At 41.5% G+C, this 25,277-nt stretch overlaps 1 protein-coding gene across 1 annotated transcript; it reads left to right on the top strand.

Moving 5' to 3' along the window:
* The first annotated feature begins 447 nt into the window (after nt 1-447).
* Nucleotides 448-24,369, top strand: BSPH1 (binder of sperm protein homolog 1). Its single transcript, XM_016946873.2, has 6 exons — nt 448-609; nt 11,595-11,615; nt 12,925-12,954; nt 15,011-15,142; nt 15,662-15,806; nt 24,206-24,369. The coding sequence occupies exons 1-5, from the start codon at nt 537-539 to the stop codon at nt 15,802-15,804; spliced, it is 399 nt and encodes a 132-aa protein (XP_016802362.2). The 5' UTR covers nt 448-536; the 3' UTR covers nt 15,805-15,806; nt 24,206-24,369.
* The last annotated feature ends 908 nt before the right edge of the window (nt 24,370-25,277 follow it).

Genomic DNA, 25,277 nt, shown 5'->3' with positions numbered 1-25,277 from the left:
TCTACTAAAAATACAAAAATTAGCCAGACATAGTGGCAGGCTTCTGTAATCCCATTTACCCGGGAGGGTGAGGCAGGAGAATCGCTCGAACCTGTGAGTCGGAGGTTGCAGTGAGCCAAGATTGCACCATTGCACTACAGCCTAGGCAACCAGAGCAAAATTCTGTCTCAAAAAAAAAAAAGGAACAGTAACTAAGAACACGTTGTGTTTCAGAATTCATGATTAATCTGATTTTTCTTTTTTTAATACTTTTATTTATTTATTTATTTCATAGTTGGAAATGTAGGTGTCCATAAGGCTGCACCGCTTGTTCCTCAGAACTTCAAAGCCATCTGCAGCCCATTAGGTTAATCACCAAGGGCCTCCAGAGAACAGTGGCCCACACTGAAGGTTTGTGGAGCATCAACAAAGGTGCTTATATTAGGGAAGCAAACCTGCTTTTCCAAGAAGCCTCCCTGGGCCTCTCCAGGGGATTCTTGAGCCCTGGCTGACAAAGACCAGGAAGATCTGAGATACCGGGAAACCTGTGACTGCCCATGGGCTCCCTGATGCTTCTCTTCGTGGAAACGACGCGAAATTCCTCAGCTTGCATCTTCCCTGTTATTTTAAGTATTTCTTTTTCTATATTTCTTCCTATGCAAGGTAGATAGCTTAACTTTGGAGCAGAGTGAGAGCAACGAAGGAGGGAGAAGGTGGGGATGAAAGATGAAAGAAGAGGAGGAAGGGGAAGAGGGGAAGGAGGAGGAGGGAGAAGAGGCAGGGAAGGAGGTGGAAGAGGGAAGAGGAGGAAGAGAGGAAGGAGGAGGAGGGGAGAAAGAGGGAAAGGAGGGGGAGGAAGGGGGAGGAGGTGAAGAAGGAAGAGGAGGAGGGAGAGAAGGAGGGGAATGAGGGAGAGTAGGAAGAAGGAGGAAGAGAGGAGGAGGGGAGAAAGAGGAGGAAGAGGAGGAGGGGGAGGAGGAGCAGACGGAGGGGGAGGAGGAGCAGACGAAGGAGGAGGAGGGGAAGGAGGAGGAGGAGGGAAGAGAAGAAGAAGGAGGAGGAAAGGAAGGAGGAGAAGGAGAAGGGAGAAAAAGAATGAGGAGGAGGAGAGGAGAAGGAGAAGGGAGAAAAAGAAGGAGGAGGAGGAGAAGGTGAAAAAGGAGAGGGACAAGGAAGAAGTGGGGAGGAGGGAAAGAGAGGAGGGACAGGGAGGGGAAGCGGTTGTGGTTAGTTCCAGGGGCTATAAAATCTTGGACATCAGCTGGTCGACCACGAGTGTCTGACAGGAGCATGGCCCGGCACATGGGGCTCCTGCTGGTTTGGGTCTGCCTGATTCACGGTGTGGTCGGTGGTGTGGTCGGCGCTCTATTCAACGTTCTGGAAGAAGGTGAGGAGACAGGTGACCCTGGCTGGGACGGAGTCCTGCACATCGGCTGCTGTATGTAATCAAATCCCAGTCGCCATGGAGGGCAACAGTCTCCCTTGCTTTAGGTACCTTAAGAAAGAAAAAGATACTCTCCCTTTCACGTCAGAAACACAATCCATGGGTAAAGATTTTTTAAAAAATAAGAAAGTTCGGCTAATAAAATAATGAAAGACTAAGAATGTAAATTGGAAAATCCTAGTGACATGTTACTTGAAAACCATGTGTCTCCTCCCTTCATGCTAGGAGATTTTAAATGCCTCCTGCAGAGGTTTTGAAAATGAGACTAATTTTCATAAAGTCGATTTTATTCCTTTTCCAAAGTGGTGTTGCCTGTAACAATTATGAAGCGAAATAGAAAAATAAGAAGGGACTTCACTATGGATGCATCTGATAACGTTTGATGAGGACTAAGCATAGTTTCAAAAACAATTTTTTGTGGAATGACCAAGAAGAATGATCTTGCAGATATTTCTTTTAAGTATTCTTCAGGACATCTTTGCATTAAAAAAAAATAACACTGCTTGCTTTTTTTTTTTTTAAAGAACAGAAAAGAAAATATACTCCCAATGTAACTATGACCACTGCTTTCTTATCCACTAGAATTATTTTATACTTACTGAAAAATAACACTGTACTTGGCCACAGGTTTTTTTTTTTTTAAATCAGACATCATGTTTGTAGATATATAAAAAGGAATATAGATAAGTGGGAAAAGGCAAATTAAGACGATCCTAAAGCTTCTCCGCTGTCAATGTCTGGTCTCCTAATTTATGGATGTCATATTTTTCCACATAATACTTGTGCTATTCAGAGCCTTACTGATGAAGCATTTCTCTTAATAATGCAACAGAGAATAAAAACTCATGGGCCCCGGGCTCGTTAGCCTGTATTTTAAATGATGTGGTGCTAGTCTACTTTTGATCTGCAGAACTGTTGCCTATTCACTATCTCCCTCTCTCTCCTTTGCAAGCATCTGCCTCCTGGACTTATTGTCTCTCTGTTTTTTTGTTTTTTTTTTTTTTTTTTTTGAGATGGAGTCTTGCTCTGTCACCCAGACTGGAGTGCAGTGGCATGATCTCAGCTCACCGCAACCTCAGCCTCCCAGATTCGAGCAATTCTCCTGCCTCAGCCTCCCGAGTAGCTGGGACTAAAGGCACGTGCCACCATGCCCAGCTAATTTTTGTATTTTTAGTAGAGACCAGGTTCCACCATGTTGGCCAGGCTGGTCTCGAACTCCTGACCTTTGGTGATCCACCCACCTCAGCCTCCCAAAGTGCTGGGATTATAGGCAGGAGCCACCACACCCAGCCTATTGTCTCTTAAGAGTTTCTTTTGAGCTACTGAGTAGCAAACTGCAAGTTTTTGATGGTGGTCGAATTCAATACAGACAATAACAACTGGGTCCCCACAGCAATCCGGCTTGCAGATAATAAGATGTCATCACAAATAAGGGGAAGGTGGGAACTCACAGACATCTAGGGCTCAAAGTCTTGCTGGAGGCCATAGGCTAAGCTTCGTTGGAACCCAGAGATGCTGGAGGGAAATCTGGACTCCTGAGCTTGCCAGGAGCAGTCAAGTGGGACAGAGGAGGTGAAGGGAGTCCCAGTTCTTGATGAATGGGGATGTATGAGAGCTCTCAGCTATGGTTCCTCCTCATCCTCATCAGAGGAGCACTACATTTTGACGTTTTAGAAGCAGTGACAGACTGGGCGCCGTGGCTCACACCTGTAATCCCAGCACTTTGGGAGGCCGAGGCGGGCAGATCACAAGGTCAGGAGTTCAAGACCAGCCTGGCCAACATGGTGAAACCCCGTCTCTACTAAAAATACAACAATTAGCCGGGCATGGTGGCAGGTGCCTATAATCCCAGCTACTCAGGAGGCTGAGGCAGGAGAATCACTTGAACCCAAGAGGCGGAGGTTGCAGTGACCTGAGATCATGCCATTGCACTCCAGCCTGGGCAACAAGAGCAAGACTCCATCTCAAAAAAAAAATAATAAAAAATAATAAAATAATAATAATAATAATAAAACGGTGACATGATAGGTTTGCTAGATACACAGGATGCAGAGACTAAATAGCATGAGCGTCTCCACTCATGAGCATGCGATATGCACCCCCACCTCTTCCCACTAGTGCACGATCTAGTGGGAAGACAGAAGAGGAAACAGACCATGTGTGTGGCACATGCTAAATCAGCTATACGCCTAGCCTGAAAAAGAAAAAATAATTGAATTGGCAAGACTTCACAAAGGACTTGATTGAGTGATCTTTTTCCAGGGCTAGGAATTTGCCATGTCCAACATGTAATTACTATTCCAAGTTGATGGGTTGTCTAAGGGATTACATGGGAGTGGGGTCCCTTGTGGGGAGAACTGTCCAGGTGTGTAGACCTGGACATGCTTCGTGCACCGAGAACTCTGGGGTTTTCACTTTTGCCAGTTCAGGCTTTGGTGCGGTAGGACTGCCCGCCAACCGATCGTTTGATGTCAACAAAGGTTTGGGCTAAAATGTGAATCTTGCATTGCAAGAGCCATTATTATTTAAAGAGGATGAGGAGGAACCATGGCTAAGAGCTCTCATGCACCCCCACTCACCAAGAACTGAAGGCTCCTCTCGCCTCCTCTGTCCCACTCGACTCTGCTCCTGGCAAGCTCAGGAGACCAGTTTTCCCTCCAGCATCTCCGGGTTCCAACCAAGCTTAGCCTGTGGCCTCGAGCAAGACTTTGAGTCCTGGATGTCTGTAAGTTCCCACATCTGAAACAGGAGGATCATGATTCTTTTTGCCTCCCAGCATTGCTGGAAGATTAAATGGGTTAGCATGCATGACGCTCAGAACAGAACTGCTATCATTATGTCATTATTACTAGTATTACAGTACCAAAAGTACTATTACAGTATTAAAGAGGCAGGATAAGGGTTTGGATTTAGTAGTCGATAATCACAGAGTGAGTTTAACTACTTTAAACTTCTCATACACGTGGAATCGTGCAATATTTGTCCTTCTGTGACTGGTTTGGTTCACTTAGCATAATGTCCTCCAGGTTCATCCATGTTACTGAAAACTGCAAGATTTTCTCTTTTTTTAATTTTTAAAATTTTTCTGATTTTGTAATTTTTATTTTTATTTTATTTTATTTGTTTTTGAGACAAGGTCTCACTCTGTCACCCAGGCTGGAGTGCAGTGGCGTGATCTCAGCTCACTGCAACCTCCACCTCCCGGGACTGAAGTAATTAATCCTCCAACTCGGCCTCCCAGTACGGGGACCACAGGAGCACACCACCATGCCCATCTAATTTTTTTGTAATTTTGGTAGAGATAAGATTTCGCCAAGTTGCCCAGGCAGGTCTCAAACTCCTGAGCTCAAGCGATCTGCCCACCTCCGCCTTCCAAAGTGCTGTGAGCCACCACACCCAGCCCTGCCTAAAGGTTCTTTGATCAAGGTTGTTTTGACCTAAGGGCAGGATCAATAGTACAGACATGCTCTGGCCATGCATAGTTCAAGGTGGGAGGATTGCTTGAGCCCAGGAATTCGAGACCAGCCTGGGAAACATAGTGGGACCTAGTCTCTACAGCAACTTTTGAAAATTAGCCAGCTATGGTAGTGTGTGCCTGTAGTTCCAGCTACTTGGGAGGCTGAGGCAAGAGAATCACTTGAGCCTGGGAAGTCAAGGCTGCAGTGAGCTATGACAGCGCCACTGTACTCCAACCTGGGTGACAGAGTGAGATTCTGTCTCCAAAAAAAAATAAAATAAAATAAGTACATGTAGTACATGTTCTTACACAAAGAACAGTAGATAAAATAGAAATTTTAGGGACATCCCGAGAACGGGGTTAATCAGAAACCAACACGGTGAATTAGCATCCAAGACAGAGGTGTTTTAGCCTCCACAAACTGTATTGCCTAGTGACACTCAAATTCTTCGTCTTCATCCTCACTGTCTGGGGTTGCATTGCATAGTGTCCTTCCAGAATTCATGTTTACCAGAGATCTGTGAATATGACTGTATTTGAAATAGGTCTTTGCAGATGTCGGTAATTAAGATGCAGTCACAATGGATACGGGTTGGCCCTAATCCAATGATTGGTATCTTTATAAGAAGAGGAAACAGACACACACAGGGAGGACAAGCACGCATAGTCACAAGAAGAGATTAAAGCGATGCTGCCACAAGCCACAGAATGCCACAGCTTGCCAGCAGCCACCAAAAGCAAGGAGAGAGGCATGGAATAGTTTCTGCCTCTGAGCTCCTAAGAAGGAACCAACCCTGGCATTTTGGCCTTCTGGCCTCCAGATCTGTGAGACAATAAATGTCTATTGCTCTAGACCAAACAGTCTATGGTACTTTGTCTAGATTTTTTTTTTCTTTTTTTTTTTTTAGATAGGGTCTCATTCTGTCACCCAGGCTGGAGTGCAGTGGCACAATCACGGCTCGCTGCAGTCTTGACCTCCCAGGCTCAAGTGATCCTCTTGCCTCAGCCTCCCAAGTAGCTGGGACTACAGGTGCATGCCACCATGCCCAGCTAATTTTTGTGTCTTTATTTATTGCAGAGATGGGGTCTTGCTATGTTGCCCAGGCTGGTCTCGAACTCCTGGGTTCAAGCAGTCCTCCTGGCTCAGCCTCCAAAAGTGCTGGGATTACAAGCGTAAATCACCATGCCTGACCAGTAAAATTCTACAGCACAAAACCAAGGAAGAAGCAATCACAGAGGCCACGCAGCTCTCCTGTCTGGGGGATGAGCCTCCCATGGTTTGGTACCCAAGGACCCCAACTCCTCCCCATTCATTGTTATTGCTCTTCATCAGTGCTCTTCCAGGCCTTCTGACATTCTCTAGATTCATAAGTTTTGTCTTCTATCTTGTGCTGTATTCCATTGAACATAGAATGGAACAGCAAGTGCAGCCCTTTGGGAAGACTCCTGACCCAGCTCTTGAAACCCAAACAAGAATCTTGGCCAAGTTAGGATCATAGGACTACCATGTAGCAGGCTACAGCAATTCCCCACGATAGGGAGGCGACTGCAGCTTTTTTTCCCTAGTCTGTTCGACCAGCTTCCCCAGCCTCCTCCCTCCTCTGGGGCTCCATAGCTTGGAAGAATAAAGTCTGATAAACTATATCCTCCTGCGGGCAACTGCAGGAATGCCAATATATGCTGTTGACGATGCTGAAATTCACTGCTCATCCTCTGGAAAAGTGATTGGGTTCAGGGGACTTCATAAGCTCCTGAACACATTTCACATGCTTTCATTTTATTTACATTCACTTATTCTTTTCCTTTTCTTTTTTCTAGACAAAGTCTTGCCCTGTCACTCAGGCTGGAGTGTAGTGGTGTGATCTCAGCTCACTGCAACCTCCACGTCCCAGGTTCAAGTGATTCTCCTGCCTCAGCTGCCTGAGTAGCTGGGATTACAGGCGCACACCACCATGCCCAGCTAATTTTTGTATTTTTAGTAGAGACAGGGTTTCACCATGTTGGCCAGGCTGGTCTCGAACTCCTGACCTCAGGTGATCTGCCCGCCTTGGCCTCCCATAGTGCTGGGATTACAGGTGTGAGCCACCATGCCGGGCCTACTTACTCTTTTTCTAATGTGCTTCCTCTCTTTATATCTCTGAAGAACTTTAAACATTTCTTTCAAGGCAGGTTTTCTGGTAGCAAATTCCCTCAATGTTTGTTTGTCTGAGAATCTTTGTCTTTCTTTCTCCTTCACTTCTGAAGAATAATTTTGCCGGGTACGGAATTCTAGATTGAAGATTTTTTTTTCTCTCAACACTGTAAATGCTTCATTCTTATCTTCATGGTTTCTGGAAAGAAGTTGGACATAATTCTTATCTTTGCTTCTCTACAGGTAAGGTATTTTCCCCCCCCCTCTGGCTTCTTTCAAAAGATTTTTCTTTTAAAAAATTTTATTTTAGATGCAGGGGGTACATGTGCAGATTTGTTACATGAGTATGTTGCATAAATGGTGAGGTTTGGGATTCAATTGAAGCCATCACCCAAATAATGAACATAGTGCCCAGTAGGTAGTTTTCTTTTTCTTTTTTCTTTTTTTTTTTTTTCAGACAGAGTCTTGTGTTGCCCAGACTGGAGTGCAGTGGTGCGATCTTGGCTCACTGCAACCTCTGCCTCCCAGGTTCAAGCGATTCTCCTGCCTCAGCCTCCCGAGTAGCTGGGATTACAGGTGCCCACCACCATGTCCGGCTAATTTTTAGTAGAGACGGGATTTCATCATGTTGGCCAGGCTGGTCTTGAACTCCTGACCTCATGATCAGTCCACCTCAGCCTCCCAAAGTGCTGGGATTACAGGCATGAGCCACTGCACCCGGCCATCAATAGGTAGTTTCCAAGCCTGGGTCCCCTCCTTACCTCCCGACTTTTGTAATCCCCAGTGTCTATTGTTCCCATCTTTGTGTCCCTGTGCACCCAATGTTTAGTTCCCACTTATAAGTGAGAACATGTGGTATTTGGTTTTCTGTTTCTGCACTAATTTGCTTAGGCTAATGGCCTCCAGCTGCATCCATGTTGCTAAAAAGGACATGATTTTGTTCTTTGTTATGGCTGCATAAAACAATTTCGATTTGGGTTTAACTGAAAAAATGAGACTCATTTTTATTTCAAATAAGGGTATTTTTAAAACCTTATATATTATAACAGAATTTAGCTTGAATTATGACCAAAGGTGAATTCTTGAGAATGAAAAGAATTGGGATGCAGGACTTTCCTGACAAAATTGTTACGATTTTCCAGTGCATAGCTTTGTCTTCTTCCATTCTACGCTTTCCTCAAAGGGTCATAAAGAAAGCCAGTTTTGTATAAGTATTCTAAGACTAATTCTAGGACTATATTAATTTTTAGGGGCCCTTCTTAATCCTTTGAATTTAAAAATATATACTACATATATTTATATTTTATGTATAATATACATATTATATATATTTATATTATATATATATATATATATATATTTTTTTTTTTTTCTTCAAGCCAGGCACGGTGGCTCACACCTGTAATCCCAGCACTTTGGGAGGCCGAGGTGGGTGGATCACCTGAGGTCAGGAGTTTGGGACCAGCCTGACCAACATGGCAAAACCCTGTCTCTACTAAAAATACAAGAATTAGCCAAGTAAAAATACAGGTGGTGGTGCACACCTGTAGTCCCAGCTACTTGGGAGGCAGAGGCAGAAGACTCCCTGGAACCCAGGAGGCAGAGGTAGCAGTGAGCCGAGATCGTGCCACTACACTCCAGCCTGGGTGACAGAGTGAGACTCCGTGCCAAAAAAAAAAAAAAAAATTCTCTTCAAAGCCCTTATGGAGTCACAATATGTGCTCTTTTTAACTTTGTTGTATCACTGTCATTAAATTCATACATTCTTGCATCTTTCACAAAGTGACCGGCTTCATTTTGTAGTCCACTTGCTTCGCAGTTGCATTGTACTTGCAAGGTATTTTTTGAAACATAACATCCCAACATTCAGAACAAATGATCCACCAGGTGGATGGCAGAATTTCTGGTGTTAATCAGAGTGGGACATTTGAGTGGGGACTCATAATTTTATAGCACCGAGGATGGTGCACTGTGTTTATGATATGGGGATGTTGCATTCTGATGCTTACCTGGTGATATCTGTTCTAAGATCATAGTGCTTAGCAGACAGGCTATGTTGGACTCGCTCGTCTGTATCTCCCCATTCATGGAAATCAGGCCTATGATGGTCCTCAAAACCAAAATCCATTTCCTAATAGTTTCACTATGGAATGCATACTGAATGAATCCAACAAATCCAGGAAGTAGAAACAATTATAATCCCCATATTTCAGAGAAAGACAAGCTTAACTCCTGATGAGTCCATTGATCTTGGATTCCCACCTGAATCTCATGGTTTCTGTAGTCCAGAGTCTACCATTTCAGCCACTCCCTTTTTGGGTAGCTCAGAACCTAGCACTAGGCTGGGCACATAGTAGTCATTCAATCCATATTTGTTGTCTACATGAGTGGGTTGATGGACTGGCTGAATAAATGCAGATCCCTTCATCGTGAGATCTTCCCTGTATACTGGAACCAGTGCACAGTTCAGTGGCATTCAATGCATTCAAATTGTGCAATCCATCTCCAGAGCCTTTTCATTGTCCCAACCTGAAACTCTGCACCCATTAAATAATAACTCCCCATTCCTCCCTCCCTCCAGCTCCTAACAACCACCATTCTGCTTTTTGTCTCTATGTATTTGACTATTCTAGTTACCTCATATAAGTAGAATCATAATATTTGTCTTTTTGTGTCTGGCTTATTTTACTTAACCTAGTATTTTCAAAGTGCATCCATGTGGTGGCATCTATTCAAATTTTGTTCCTTTTTAATGCTGAATACTACTCCATTGTATGTGTCTACCATATTTTGTTTATTTACTCATTTGCTCACGGACATGTGGGTTCTTTCCACCTTTTGGCTATTATGAATAATGCTACCATGAACATGGGTTTACAAATATTTCTTTGAGTCTCTGCTTTAAATTATTTTGTATATATACCCAGAAGTGGAAGGGATCTGGGTTTTTAAAAACTCAGCTGGTGATTCTAATATGCAACAAAGCTTGTGAACCATTGTGCTGGTCCATTATGACTGTTTCTTAAATAAGATGTGCCTAAGGAAAAACGTTTTACTTTCAAGCCACAATGGCAGCCAGGACAATTTAGCTGAAAAACAAACTTGTGGAATGAATAAACACGAGCAAATAGCAAAATCGTCAGTAATAAATGAAATATACGCAACAAATTCAGAATTAACATCATTGCTTTTGCAAAAATCTTTTCAAAAAATAAAAAATTAAGTCATTGCTCTTTCAAGTGTAATCCACAAATTTGATGAACTAGTTATGAACACAGAATATGTCGAGTTATAATGCTTTAATATGAGAGATATCTGCTAATTACATTATAGTACGTGGATGTTCTCTTAACCAAACATGACATTTGTAAATTTACTTGTTGGTAAATTGTGCTTTTCTATCTGACATCATCTTAATGGTTATTAAGCATCATCTATTACGGGCTATTTGGGAAAAAATCAAATTTTTCACTCTATATTTATTCTACAATTCATTCTATGTTGTATTTCATCCTAAAGTTATGACTGTTCTTAAAGCCTCAATTAAATGAACTTTGTAACAGTTATGTAATATTTAACTAAAACATGCTGGTTTTAAATCAAATAGCCTTTGCCTAAAATCACTTCATCAGGAACCATGCAAAGTAACAAAACAAAAAATTCAAGTTCTAAGGAGGGGGAGGTAAATATTACAGGTTGAATGGCTCATGAAGGAACAATGGTTGAAAAATGCTGCTTTAAGAAAAAAAAAGTAAAGCTATCAGGCAGTTTCCTCCATTCCAAGAATATTAGGATATTCAAACTGGGGAGGACTTGACATCCTAATGTTCTCTCTCCATTTTACAGCAGAGTAAACTGAGGGCAGATGGTTGGTAAGTGGTCGAGCCTGTGCCAGGGTTTGGGCCGTTACTTCCTACTGAACCAACCCCTCCGGGGGGATTCGAATTGAATTGCCATATGCTTAACTTTTTAAATTTAATGGAACCTAACATTTCTGAACTTTGTCTCTAAGATGATGGAAACAATGCCTGCCTCACAAAATTGTTCTGATAAGTTAAATAAAATATAGTGCCCAGGATAGAGAAGATGTTCAGAGCATTTATTTGCATTTCCTACATACCTCAGAGGTATCATTCTTATTTTTCCCTCCTAGAGGAAGAGGTTTCCATTTTGAAAGTGGCAACTCCAAAGACATGAATCTCTAATAGTAGAATTCAGGTATTCAGTGAGAAGTGGTGACAGAAATAAAAACCTGTAGTGTTCCATATCAGAAACCTATCATGAAGTGCTTTATTTTACAGAAAAATGTGAGAAAAGTAAATCATTTCCTTTGCCTGCTGAATTTTTTGTTTTAAAAATAATTTTAATCATTCCTATCCTTTAATAATATTTGAAAAATACAATTAAAGCAAAAGGAAAGTAAGAAATCACCCACAATCACACTACTAAAAATAAGCTCTATTGAACTTTGATGCCTAACTTTCAAAATAGTATTATTCTTACTAGAATAGAAATTGGTGAAATCCTTTCATCTCTTTTATTTTAAAGTGACATAAATATTTGTTCAAAATTGTGTTTTTCAGATGAATTATCATCAACTGTGGGTGAGTTGATCAAAAAACTTTTATTAGCGTTTCTTTTCAAATTTTTGCAATAAAATGTGAAACCATTGAGTATTCCCTTTCCTGGTAAGAAATCATACTTTTCATTAAAGATTACTATTTTATGTACTTATATATAAAGTAAATTTCATGTTAAAAATGTTAAGAAAAAAGAAGAAGAGTCCTAGCACTTTGGGAGGCCGAGGCAGGGGGATCACGAGGTCAGGAGATCGAGACCATCCTGGCTAAGGTGAAACCCCGTCTCTACTAAAAAACTACAAAAAATTAGCTGGGCATGGTGGCGGGCGCCTGTAGTCCTAGCTACTCCCGAGGCTGAGGCAAGAGAATGGCGTGAACCCAGGAGGCGGAGCTTGCAGTGAGCCGAGATCACGCCACCGCACTCCAGCCTGGGTGACAGTCTCAAAAAAAAAGAAAGAAGAAGAGGAGATAAATCATAATTTTACTGTTAATTTTACTTTTGGGTGATTAAACATGTCATTACATGTAACTTCATAATGTGATTTTTAGCAAAAATCAAGTATTATGGAAAAGAATGAAATAGAAAATGCCTTTTGCCACCTAAAAATGAAGTACAAATTTTTCCGTATCTATTTATATACTCATCTTTATTAATGCCTACTTGATATTATAAAGCCAATTTCATTTTAAAATTCCCTCAGGGATTAATATTTTTAAATTAATTCTTATTTTTTAATCTAATACTAATCATGCTGAAATAAACATTCTTAATCTAAGTGTCATTCCAATTAAAACTAGGAAAGCACAGGGGTGTTACATTAACACTATTTTAGCTTCTAACATAAGTGATATTGTAGAAAGGAAAAAATCTATATAAAATAACAGGCAAAATTATTTTATGATTGTATACCTTAAATCCCTAAGAACGTGAATAAAAATTATTAGTTTTAATAAAGTAATATGGCTATGTGGCTGGATGCAAGATAAACATACAACAGTCAATAGTTTTTCTCTATACTGGTAAGAACCAACTGGACATTGATGGAAATGGAAAACATTCTGTTTAACATCAATGACCAAAAAAAAGCACTTTGGAATTAAATTTGTGAGAAATGTGTAGGATTTATATAGAATAAATAAGAAAATCATATTGAAGAGCAAAAAAATACATTTTGAAAAAGAGCCGATGCCATGTTCTTGGATGGAAAACATAATGCCATAACAATATCACTTTCCTAAACTAACATTTTTATTTAATTTTATTTTACGTAAGAGCCCATTTTAAAGCCTAATAATAGTGAAATAAATGTCAGCTCTAAATTTTATTTTTCAGAAACTATAACTCATTTTCCAGAAGTTAAAGGTAAGTTGATCAGAAAACTTTGATTATTAATGTATATTTTCTTTTAATTTTGTAAAAGTGGGGAAATCAGTAATGTTTTTCCAGTAAAAAAAATCATTTTTTCTCCTTATATAAAATGTAACATAAGTGCCTCATGAACAGATAAAGAAAACAGAGGTATAGAAATCACTCTGAACTTTCATCAGCACTAAATGTGTCTACTCTTTAATTTCTGCCAATCTAACAGGAAATAATAGATTTTAAAATTTATATAGAAAAAACATCCAATAATAATTAGAAGTATGAACAAAGTGCTGTAGTAGAGAAATATTTTGTCTCATCAGATATGTAGACATACTAAAATATTGTAATATAAACAACATGGAATCAGCCTAGAAAAATAGAAGGAAGAGGAGGAGGAGGAGGAGGGAGGAAGGAAGAAGAAGAGGAAGAAGAAGGAGGAGGAGAAGAGGAGAGAAGAAAAGAAGAAATATTTTGTGATGCTTGCTGGCTCCAGAGCCTGCTCATTTTACCACCATGCTTCCTTACCTCTCTAATAATTTCAAGAAACTTTATAGAAAATATAGAATGGATCCCAGGATATATTAGAATAATCCATGGTTTTAAACATGATTGTTTAAATGTACAGGTGATTTATTTCATCATCGATCCGTCATTACTAAATATGTTTGAAAGAAAATAAAGTTGCATTGCCCTTTGGCATCATATACAAAACTAAATTCTAGCTTAATCAAATTTTAAATGTAAAAGGAACAAAATTGTTTAATTTAAGAAGAAAATGGAAAATGTATGTATGGTCTAAAGACCAGTAGATCTTTTAAAGCAAGGCAGAAATCTTCTGTAATACAGGTAAACATTTCTAAAGTGTGTAAATGCTTCGTGCTAATGAAAATTCAGGTAAAGGAGCACAATTGGTGGGAAAGACTAATTGCCATTTTCCTTTGACAAAGCAATATTCATCAATGTTAAAATTGTATATACATTGTGTCCTTGCAACCTTGCTTTGGGGATTCTATAGAAACAAATGCTTCAATACATAAGGACTTAAATATGTGAAATGTTTACTACAGCTCTATTTACAGTAGGAAAAATCTGAATGTGGAAATACTGAATAAATTGTGGTGAATCCATATCACAGAACATGAATCAGCATTAGAAAGAAGTTAAGGCCGGACTCAGCGGCTCATGACTGTAATCCCAGCATTTTTGGAAGCCGAGGCAGGAGGATGCTTGAGCTCAGGAGTTTGAGACCACCCTGGCCAATATAGTGAGATCTCATCTCTACAAAAAATTTAAAAATTAACTGGGCATGGTAGCACACACCTGCAGTCCCAGCTACTCCAGAGGTTGAGGTGGGAGGATTGCTTGAGCCCAGGAGGATAAGACTGCAGTGAACCATGAAGAAGTTAGAGCTACACAATCACTTTAAGAAGATTTCTGTGATGTGTTAAGTCAGAAACTCAAGTATAAAATATGATTCATTTTGAAGGGTAGCAAAAAATTATGTATGTGTGCCTGTATGTGTGTATGCACATGTAACTATATATATATATATATCTCCTGTATTAACCATACAGCATATATACAAAACCATATAACATATATAAGTATATATATAAAAGCATACAACATAGATATACCCAGGTGACACACATACACACATGTATAGTTGTATGGGAGAGGGAGAGAAAGAGAGATGATGGAAAGAGGTAAAAATAAGAGATCCAGGGGCAGGGGGGAAGAATTGTTGGGTAGATAAATGCCCACATTTATGTTTCTACGCTTAGGAGAGATTTCTGAAACTGGGGCAAATGCTAAGCAAAATTTTGAGACTGTTTATAACCTGGAAAAGAATTAGGGCAGGGGCAGGAATATAAAACAAAAGAGCTTTGTCATTAGAGAGCCAAAGCTCTGCTATTGAGTGGTACAATAACATTTACTACAGCCACAGCCAATGACTCTGATTTCAAAGGGCAACAGCGCCTAGGAAGACAGTTGCTTGATAACCTCTCTCCTAACACACCCAGAAACAGAGGAAGAATTTTGTTTTCTCTAGATGGGGAGTGTGTCTTTCCATTCCACTATAAAAATGGAACATACTATGACTGCATCAAGTCCAAGGCAAGACACAAGTGGTGCTCGTTAAACAAGACCTACGCAGGATACTGGAAGTTTTGCAGTGCAGAAGGTGAGTGTCCCGTCTCTAAATACCTCAGAGCAGTAATCTTGGTCTCTGAGGCTGGGATCTGAGGCAAAACACAAGAGGGTTCTGAAAATACAATCCATAGCCAATTAAGTTGCGAAAATAAAGGATGTTCGATTTCTGACGATATAAAAATCACATTGCACCATAGATATGTTATGAGCATTTCAACCACATTATTTTGAAAAGAATCTTTTTAGTAGAACATCAAAGTAAGGTGGGATCTGAATCCCCCCACCAATATTGTTCCCATGTGCCTTTGGTGAAATAGGGCAGAGCAGATGATACTGAATAGGAAGCAAAAGTGTGTATTTGCGCGTGTGTGTGTGAGCGCACGAGTGTGCATACATGTATGTCTGTGTGAGTGTGCATGTGTATGTGTGCACATTTGTTCACGTGCATGCACGTGTGTGCATATGTGTGCATGTGTGTGCATGGTGTGGTGGAGGTGGGTGCAAACTAGAAAGGTTTCTTACTCTGCTTCTTCCTCTTCCTCCTCTGCAGATTTTGCAAACTGTGTATTTCCCTTCTGGTACAGACGCTTGATCTACTGGGAGTGTACTGATGATGGGGAAGCATTTGGGAAAAAATGGTGTTCACTGACGAAGAATTTTAACAAGGACCAAATTTGGAAATACTGTGAATGATGGTGAGATTTACCAGGGGAGGGGGATGAAGGCATCTAATCATTCTCCTTGGAAAGAACACTTTCTCATTAGAGAGGGGTTTTTTTTTTTCTGGGATGTGAGTTGAAGGTGATCTAACTATAAATAAGTAGAGGTTTTTGATTAAGGATTATGGGGTTTTAATATGGAAATCTGTAGTTTAGCCTCAGCACTTTAATTGCTAACTGTGTAAAATTAGTCCCTTTTAAAAATTAAGTCTATGGGGTAGGCGTGGTGGCTTATGCCCATAATCCCAGCTCTTTGGGAGGCCAAAAAGGAAGGACTGCTTGAGGCCAGGAGTTCAAGACCAGCCTGGACCAACATAGCAAGACCCCGTTTCTACAAAAGAAAAAATTTAAAAATGTAACTAGGCATGGTGGCACACACTTGTAGTCTCAGCTACTCGGGAAGCTGAGGCAGGAGGATCACCTGAGTTCAAGAGTTCAAGGTTGCATTGAGTTGTGATGAAAGAGAGACCCACCTCTAAAATAAAATAAATGAAGTAAAATAAGCTTATGGATTTTGGGTGATAGTGATGTGTCAATGTAGATTCATCAGTTGTAACAAATGTTCCACTCTGGTGGAGGATATTGATAACACGGTGGCTAGGTGTACATGGAAATTTTTATACCTACTACTCAATTTTTCTGTGACTTAAAACTGCTCTAAAAAATAACGTGTATTAAAAATGCATTACCTTGGCTGGGCACGGTGGCTCACGCCTGTAATCCCAGCACTTTGGGAGGTCGAGGCGGGCGGATCACGAGGTCAGGAGATCGAGACCATCCTGGCTAACACGGTGAAACCCTGTCTCTTCTAAAAATACAAAAAATTACCCGGGCGTGGTGGCGGGTGCCTGTAGTCCCAGCTACTCAGGAGGCTGAGGCAGGAGAATGGCGTGAACCCGGGAGGCGGAGCTTGCAGTGAGCCGAGATCGCACCGCTGCACTCCAGCCTGGGCGACAGAGCGAGACTCCGTCTCAAAAAAAAAAAAAAAATGCATTACCTTAATAAAGAATATTTCTAAAACAGAAAAAAAGTGATAACTGAGGTGATACCTGAGGTAGGAATACAGGTGTGGAGATAAAGTATCAGAGTGAGGTTTAAAAAGGGTCAGATATGAACCACACGAACAAGGGCAACAAAGATGGGTGCACTGTACAAAGTGAGGGAAAGCCACTGGGGCTGGTCCATGGTGAGTGCCCTGGGAGCCAGGCAGTGGGCAAGCCAGCACTTGAGAGCTGGCTAAGTCCAAAGAGAAGCCACAGAGCATCGTTTGGTAAGCAGAATCTGGATACAATCCAATTTGATTATAGAGGCCAGGAGCAGTGGCTGACGCCTGTAATCCCAGCACTTTGGGAGGCAGAGGCAGAAGGATTGCTTGAGCCCTGGAGTTCGAGACTAGCCTGGGCAACATAGCAAGACCTCATCTCAAAAGGAAAAAAACATGAAAGAAAATAACAAAGAATAGTAGAGAGGAAATATCTGATAGAAGGCCCAGAGAAAAAAGGAAGAGATGGGATGATCCCAGGAGGAGGGAGTGGAGTCACCTTCGGTAGAAACTGGTCTTCCATTGTTACGAGGTATAAGAAAACATAAGTGCATGTGGATATAAGCAGATTTGTAGATTTGAGGGGATTCATATGTGAGAGAGTTTTTTTTAATTGTATTTTATCAGGAAAGTAGTAGGAAAAGTAATCTTGTGACAATGAGAGGGATGGGTATAGTGGGGTAGGTGTGTCATGGTCATTGAAGAGAGTGGAGAGTGAGGTGACCAGAGAAATGTTGGAAGACGTCTGGCTAGTGTAGGGGGTTTGCTTGAGGTTAATGTGTCAGTCAGGAAGCTTACTGCACGCTCAAATTGGGTAGTTAGAGGAAACTGGAAACTATAGATAATAGTGCAGTATTCAGGGATAGTAAGAGCAATACCTAAACAGTGAGGGGAAGAGAAATTCCTGGAATTGAGAGCGTGGGAGAGCAAGGGAGGAAGAAAAAGGACAGAGATGGAGAGCAAGCAAGAGACAGAATAGGAGAGAATGGAAAGGAGGGAGGAGAGAGGGTCGGGTAGAAAAGAGAGAGGCCGGGCACAGTGGCTCACGCCTGTAATCCCAGCACTTTGGGAAGCTGAGGCAGGAGGATCACCTGAGGTAAGGAGTTTGAGACCAGCCCAGCCAACACGGCAAAACCCTGTCTCTACTAAAAATACAACAATTAGCCAGGCGTGGTGGCCGGCACCTATAATTCCAGCTACTTGGGAGGCTGAGGCAGGAGAATCGCTTGAACCCGGGAGGTGGAGGTTGCATTGAGCCGAGATCGTGCAATTGCACTCCAGCCTGGGTGACAGAGCAAGACTCCATCTCAAAAAAAAAAAAAAAAAAAAAAAAAAAGAGAGAGAGAGAAAGTGGCTGTGGAAGTGACCAATCCATGGGAGCCAAGGGAATTAATACCTCAACCTTCTTCCCTTTAATCTCCTGCCAGTGCATCCCATTGGTCAAGTCCAAGTAGAAAGCAAAGGGAAAGGAGCTCAGAGCAGAATGAGGGGTGGAGAGTGAGCCGGGAGGTGCATGCAGATAGCACTCAGCATGGCTGGGGAACATGAGTTTGTAATCCCACCAAACTAAATTATGAGATTTCACCACAGCTATACCTGCTCATGGGATCACACTGAGAAGGGCCATGTTTGGGTTTATTTCCAAGTGGGTGTTTGGTGGGTGTGGGAGAAGAACAGAGTGCTAAGGATAGAGTATGTGCAAAAGAAAGATCATAAGGATAAACGTGGAGCCAGAAGTGAACAAACAGCAAAGAAAAGATGGCAGTGAATGAAAGGAGAAGCAGGGAGAGGCTCAGTAGATTGGAAGCCCCAACTGATTTTGACTTCTTCTTGCTGCGTCAGAGCAGTGGCGGGAACAAGAACAAGATGGCGCCCTCCCCGCGTGTACTTCGCTTGCTTATTTCTCTTGTAATACCCAATAATATCCAGGCAAACATTATCTTTCTTTTTTGGCTGAATGGAAGGGTCCAATCTCTCAACAACCAACTGTTGTAGCAACCAGCAACTCTCAAATGTTGAACCAGAATTTCAACCAGCTTCCCCTTTCTCTTAACCTCAAAATATTTGCAGAATAAAATGGGAGCTGTACTTTTTATTGTCGTTATGAATGAAAAGTGTATGTGTTTGTGTGCACACATATGGATCCCCATGGAAGTGGAAGGACCACAGAGATGTATGAGTTGTCCTAAAATGAATTAATTGAGCGTGCTGGTGATTGATGAGATGGTACCAATAAAATGACAGGAGACTGTTCCCTAGAAGTGAGTAAAATATTCCAAATTTTTTATGAAAAACACAGAATCATGTAAAAACTACTGTCTCTGGCTTGTTACTGCCTACATTATTATTTATTTTTATTTTTTATTTTTTATTTTTTTGAGACAGAGTCTCGCTCTGACACCCAGGCTGGAGTGCAGCGGTGCAATCTCGGCTCACTGCAAGCTCCGCCTCCCAGGTTCACGCCATTCTCCTGCCTCAGCCTCCTGAGAAGCTGGGACTACAGGCACCCGCCACCACGCCCGGCTAATTTTTTGTATTTTTAGAAGAGACGGGGTTTCACCGTGTTAGCCAGGATGGTCTCGATCTCCTGACTTCGTGATCCGCCCGCCTCGACCTCCCAAAGTGCTGGGATTACAGGCGTGAGCCACCGCGCCCGGCCGTCTACATTATTATAGGAAGCCTTATTTACCAAATCTGGATATGCTCTCAATTACGTACGTGTGGGGGTGGGGGTGGGGATGTGTGTGTGCACACACACACACACACACACGCATATATAGGAAGGAAATAAAACTGGGAATTTTTTAATTTTTTAAAAATTACATTAAAAAGAAATACTATGCTATTTTAATATATTAAAATAAACACTCTCTCCACCTCAGCTTCAATATTCTAATTCCACACATCCGAGGTAACCATGGTGAAGAATTTTCTATTTCCAATTTCTATTTAAAATCCAGCTCTATATAACTACCTTAAAGAATACAGTAAGATATTTGGTTCACATAACTATATCAAGGTTATAAGCAAACTAATGCAGGAACAGAATACCAAATACTGCATGCTGTCACTTATAAGTGGGAGCTGAGCATTGAGAACACATGGAGAAAAGAAAAGAACAACAGACACCAGGGCCCACTGGATGGTGGAGAGTGGGAGGAGGGAGATGATACAAAAGTTACCTATAAAGCACTATGTTTATTATGTTGGTGATGAAATAATATGTGCACCAAAGCCCTGTGACACACAATTTACCTGTATAATAAACCTGCACATGTATCCTGAACCTAAAAGTTAAAAAAAAAAAAAAGAATATCAAGGTTAGCATGGGACAACTGGAATCAAGCATTCAGTCTGTCAACCTAAATGAGGTAAGACTTTTAACACCACGCCCTTGTTAAATTGTGAAATCTAGCAGATTTTAGATTCCACTCACCGTTTACACATGTTGAAGACGAGGAAAGTGCCAATTATCTTCCGATTTAATAGAGCAAACCCCAGGTATTTATCTTGTTTAGGAATGCAGAGACATCAATTACAACCAGCGAAGCAGATGAACAAGTATGAAAAACAGTCAGAATGATAACTTTTTCTTCAAAGACTATGAACATAGGACAGAACAAAAATTTCTAAAGACTTTTCAGTATTCCAAAACCTTTTTATTCAAATTATATTTCCAAGGCTTTGACAATGAACAAGACAAATTGGTAACAGATATTAATGTTATTATAAATCTCCTTCTTGCACAATAAAACAAGACGCGTGTTCTTAGGAGTGCCCTCAATTAATAAGAAAGGAATTTAGTATGAATGGATGCTATGCTAAAAATTAGGGTAATAAAATATTAAGTGACAGACAGTCTGTTTCAGATTGGTAGGCCAGCTATGTGAAGATCCAGTGAAAGGTTATCTGGGGACAGTGAGAACATCAAGTCAAAGTTCCTAATGCAGGAACAGGTGTGGCATATTGAGGACTAGAACAAGAGAAATATGGCTATACTATAAAAAATGAGAGGGATTCGGTCAAAGAAGACCTTTCATGAGTCTGTGCAGACAATAAAATCTCTTTATTTTAAAAGACAGAATACAGGCTGGGTGTGGTGCCTCACGCCTGTCATCCCAGCACTTTGGGAGGCCGAGGCGGGCACATCACCTGAGGTCAGAAATTCGAAACCAGCCTGGCCAACATGGTGAAACCCCATCTCTACTAAAAATACGAAAACTAGCTGGGCTTGGTGGCATGCGCCTGTAATCCCAGCTACTCCGGAGGCTGAGGCAGGAGAATCGCTTGAACCCAAGAGGCGGAAGTTGCAGTGAGCCGAGAGATCATGCCACTGCACCCCAGCCTGGAAGACAGAGCAAGACCCCATCTCAAAAATAATTAATTAATTAATTAAACGATAAAATACAGAGAATTAGTGGCTCACAAAATCACTGGAAAGGTAGGAAGAGCCAAAGCAGGGACGCTCCCAGTGATAATGCTTTAGAGATCCCAACACCAAAGCTGTGGTTCAGAAGTCAGGAAGTTGCCACTGCTGAATCCATTGGTGCCACCACCATATTTTTCTCCCTGTATCAGTTAGCTATTCACAATGCTGCTGCATAACAAACCACCCTCAAAATAATAAGCATTATTTTTGTAACCATGCAATCATGGGTCAGCTAGGATTTGTCTGATTTAGGCTTAGTTTGGCTCCGAGATGCAGATTTTTTATCCTCCCATAAGGAGCGACTGTCTGAGCCATCCTCTTCTCATGACTAAAGGCAGAAGCACAAAGACTGAAGAAACACATTTAAAATGACCGCTTGTATCCATCCTGCTAACATCCCATTGCCACATCACGGCACATGAACAGGTCCACTATTAATAGGACAGGGAAGTAAATTCTGCTCATGGTAGGAAGAGGAGAAGGGTATTTGGTAAACAATAACCAAAATAATCACAGCCCACCTGTTCATCACTATTATTCATGTTTCTTCCACATGCAAGTCAATCTAGCCAACATCCCAAGAGTGCCCAAATCTCATCGGGACACAGCATTAGGATCTTGCGATCCGCATCAAGTCAACCTTTGTACTATCCTTATTTGGAGACTTCTGAACTAAAAATACACATTTTAGTCCTTTTCCCCAACATATCATGATACAATGTTGGGACAGAAATAGGATAACAACAACCAACCCACATATCTGAAAAAGAGAAGAATAAGACACTGGTCTCATAAATTCTAAAGTTGACCAGGCGCAGTCGTTCATGCCTGTAATCCCAGCACTTTGGGAGGCTGACGTAGGTGGATCACTTGAGGTCAGGAGTTTGAGACCAGCCTGGACAACATGGTGAAGCCCAGTCTCTACTAAAAATACAAAAATTAGCTGGGTGTGTTAGTGAGCACTTGTGATCTCAGCTACTCCAGAGGCTGAGGTAGGAGAACCACTTGAACCCAGGAGGCGGAGGTTGCAGTGAGCCAAGATCGTGCCACTGCACTCCAGCCTGAGTGACAGAGTGAGACTCCATCTCAAAAATAAAATAAAAATAAGATAAAACAAAAATAAATTCTAAAGTCTCTCTCTCTCTCACACACACACAAACATAAATTCTAAAGTCTCTCTCTCTCAGAAACATAAATTCTAAAGTCTCTCTCTCACAAACATAAATTCTAAAGTCTCTCTCTCACACACACAAAAATAAATTCTAAAGTCTCTCTCTGTCTCTTACACAAACATAAATTCTAAAGTCTCTCTCTCACACACACACAAATAAATTCTGAAGTCTCTCTCTCTCTCACACACACACAAATAAATTCTAAAGTCTCTCTCTCTCACACACACATACATTCTAAAGTCTCTCTCTCTCTCTCTCTCTCCCTCTCCCTGCCTTACAGGTAGTGGCTTCTTCCTACAATCTGCTGTTCCTTAGGGTTCTTAAGATTCTCTTTATCCCTTCTAGTTAATACCCTTTCACCATTTATAATATATCCTTATATTACATTTTTCTCCATTTGAATTACAGGTGTCGTTTCTGTCTCCTGATTGAATCCTGAATGACACAGGAATCTTATAAAGCCTCATGACTTGAATATCCCCCATACATCATTGATGCACAAATTTCTATTTCCAGTCCTGAGTTCTCTCCTAAACCCCAAAAGCATATATCAAACTGGATAAAGGATATGTTTACTTGGATGTTGAATAATCATGCAAAACAAAATAGAATCTCAATTCTGCTTCATGTCCCCAGGCCAGGAACTCTGATAATCTTCCCATCTCATGACCATCCACCCATTTGCCCAGCCCCAAACCTAAGAGTCTGTTTTTACTCTTCTCTTTCCCATGTCTACCACGTCCAACTAATTTACAAGTTTTACCAAGACTGTCTTCAAAAAACGTGCCAAATCCATCTACTTGTCTGCAGGTGCACTGGTGTCACCAGCACCAGCCCCAACAACAATAGTCTCCAAGCTACTTTTACTGTTACCACTCACACCCTCCTAAAATCCACCCTCCAGGCAGCCATCAGTGATTTCTTTCTTTTTTTTTTTTTTAAATCTGGGATAGAGTCTCGCTCTCTCGCCCAGGCTGGAGTGCAACGGTGTGATCTCGGCTCACTGCAACCTCCGCCTCCCATGTTCAAGCAATTCTCCTGCCTCAGCCTCTTGAGTAGCTGGGACTACAGGTGCACGCCACCATGCCCAACTAATTTTTTGTATTTTAGTAGAGACGGGGTTTCACCGTGTTGCCCAGGTTGGTCATGAGCTCCTGAGCTCAGACAATCCGCCCACCTCAGCCTCCCAAAGTGCTGGGATTATAGGCATGAGCCACTGTGCCTGGTCCATCAGTGATTTCTTTTTTTTTTTTTTTTTAAGACAGGGTCTTGCTCTGTCACTCAGGCTGGAGTGCAGTGAGTTATGATCATGCCACTGCAGTGCAGTGGTGCCATCATAGCTCACTGCAGCCTCAAACTCCTAAGCTCAAGTCATCCTCCCACCTCAGCCTCCTAAGTAGCTGAGGCCACAAAAATTAGCTGGGCGTGGTGGAACGTGCCTGCAGTTCCAGCTACACAGGAGGCTGAGGTAGGAGAATCATTTGAACGCGGGAAGCAGAGGTTGCAATGAGCTGAGATTGCAGCACTACATTCCAGTGTGGGAGACAGATACTCTGTCTCAAAAAAAAAAAAAAAAAAGAAAAAAGAGAGAGAGACTGATTTTATATGCAGAAAAGATGTGTGTCTTCACAGACTCCAGATCAGATGTTTTAGTACCTGGCAGAGAATGAGCAGGAAATGTTGGGGCAATCTGTGTCTGCTTTCTGATTTCTGCTTCTGTTCTTTGGGTTAGGTTTGCTTGCATCTGCTGGCTATCAGATACAGACAAAACATGATCGATGCATCCAGCAGTAATAATCTTCTTCCTGAAAGCCATGGATTCTTCAGCAGGTCAGAATGGTCTGATATACAGTAACCCCCAATTTTCTTAATAAAATAAAACTCTTTTTCTCCAGCATTTCTAGCAAAAGGGAAATCTTTGCAGGGAGAGTGATGAGTGGACATCAGAGTCCAGGCATCCATCCACTAAGATGCATCTTCCTTCGGGCACCTCACATTCACTGTGGTTCCTACCAACATGGTGGCCACAGGAATCAATGACTTCCCCTTCAATATCGTTTCTATGGGTTGACATATAACTTCTATTTCCAAGCAACACAGATGGAAGTAGGCTGTAATGTTCAAACAATACCTCAGAATTGGCTAGAGATGCTGTTATGGGCTGAACTGTGTCCTTTCCAAAATTCATATGTTGAAGCCCCAACCCCCAGGACCTCGGAATGCAACTGTTTTTGGAGAAAGGGTGTTTAGAGAGGCAATTAAGCTAAGATGAAGTATTCAGAGTAGGCACTAATCCAATATGACTGGTGTCCTTATAAGAAGAAAAAATTTGGACAGACAGAGAGATGCCAGGGATGTGTATGCACAGAGGGGAGCCCTTGTGAGGACTAAGGAGGTGGCCATCTGCAAGGCAAGGAGAGACGCTTTGAGGAAACCAACCTTGATGTCACCTTGATCCTGTATTTCTACCCTCCAGAACAGTGAGAAAATAAATCTCTGTCGTTTAAGCCACCCCATCTGTGTTACTTTTTTATGGCAGCCCCAGCAAACTAATACAGAAGACAAAGGAGAAAGAAGACAGCAGCATGCAGCTTACTAGAAATGGCCAGTCTCCTATAACAAAGAATGAAATCGTATCCTTTGCAGCAACATAATTGCAGCTGGAGGCCATCTAAGTGAATTAATGCAGAAACAGAAAACCAAATACTGCGTGTTTTCACTTATAAGTGGTTGCTAAACAAACCTCATGAACATAAAAGATGGAAACAATAGACACAGGGGACCCCAAAAGCGGGGGGAAGGAT

The sequence above is a fragment of the Pan troglodytes genome, chromosome 20 (genome assembly GCF_028858775.2).
Source record: "Pan troglodytes isolate AG18354 chromosome 20, NHGRI_mPanTro3-v2.0_pri, whole genome shotgun sequence".
NCBI classification, from domain to species: domain Eukaryota; kingdom Metazoa; phylum Chordata; class Mammalia; order Primates; family Hominidae; genus Pan; species Pan troglodytes.
This window is presented reverse-complemented; position numbering and strand designations above follow the sequence as displayed.

What these genes read in the sequence shown, in the direction of transcription:
- BSPH1 (XM_016946873.2), top strand. Translation starts at nt 537, where the DNA reads ATGGGCTCCCTGATGCTTCTCTTCGTGGAAACGACGCGAAATTCCTCA. An exon ending in CATCTTCCCTGTTATTTTAA is followed by an intron (nt 610 to 11,594) that starts GTATTTCTTTTT and finishes TGTGTTTTTCAG; the next exon opens with ATGAATTATCATCAACTGTG. An exon ending in GAAGTTTTGCAGTGCAGAAG is followed by an intron (nt 15,143 to 15,661) that starts GTGAGTGTCCCG and finishes CCTCCTCTGCAG; the next exon opens with ATTTTGCAAACTGTGTATTT.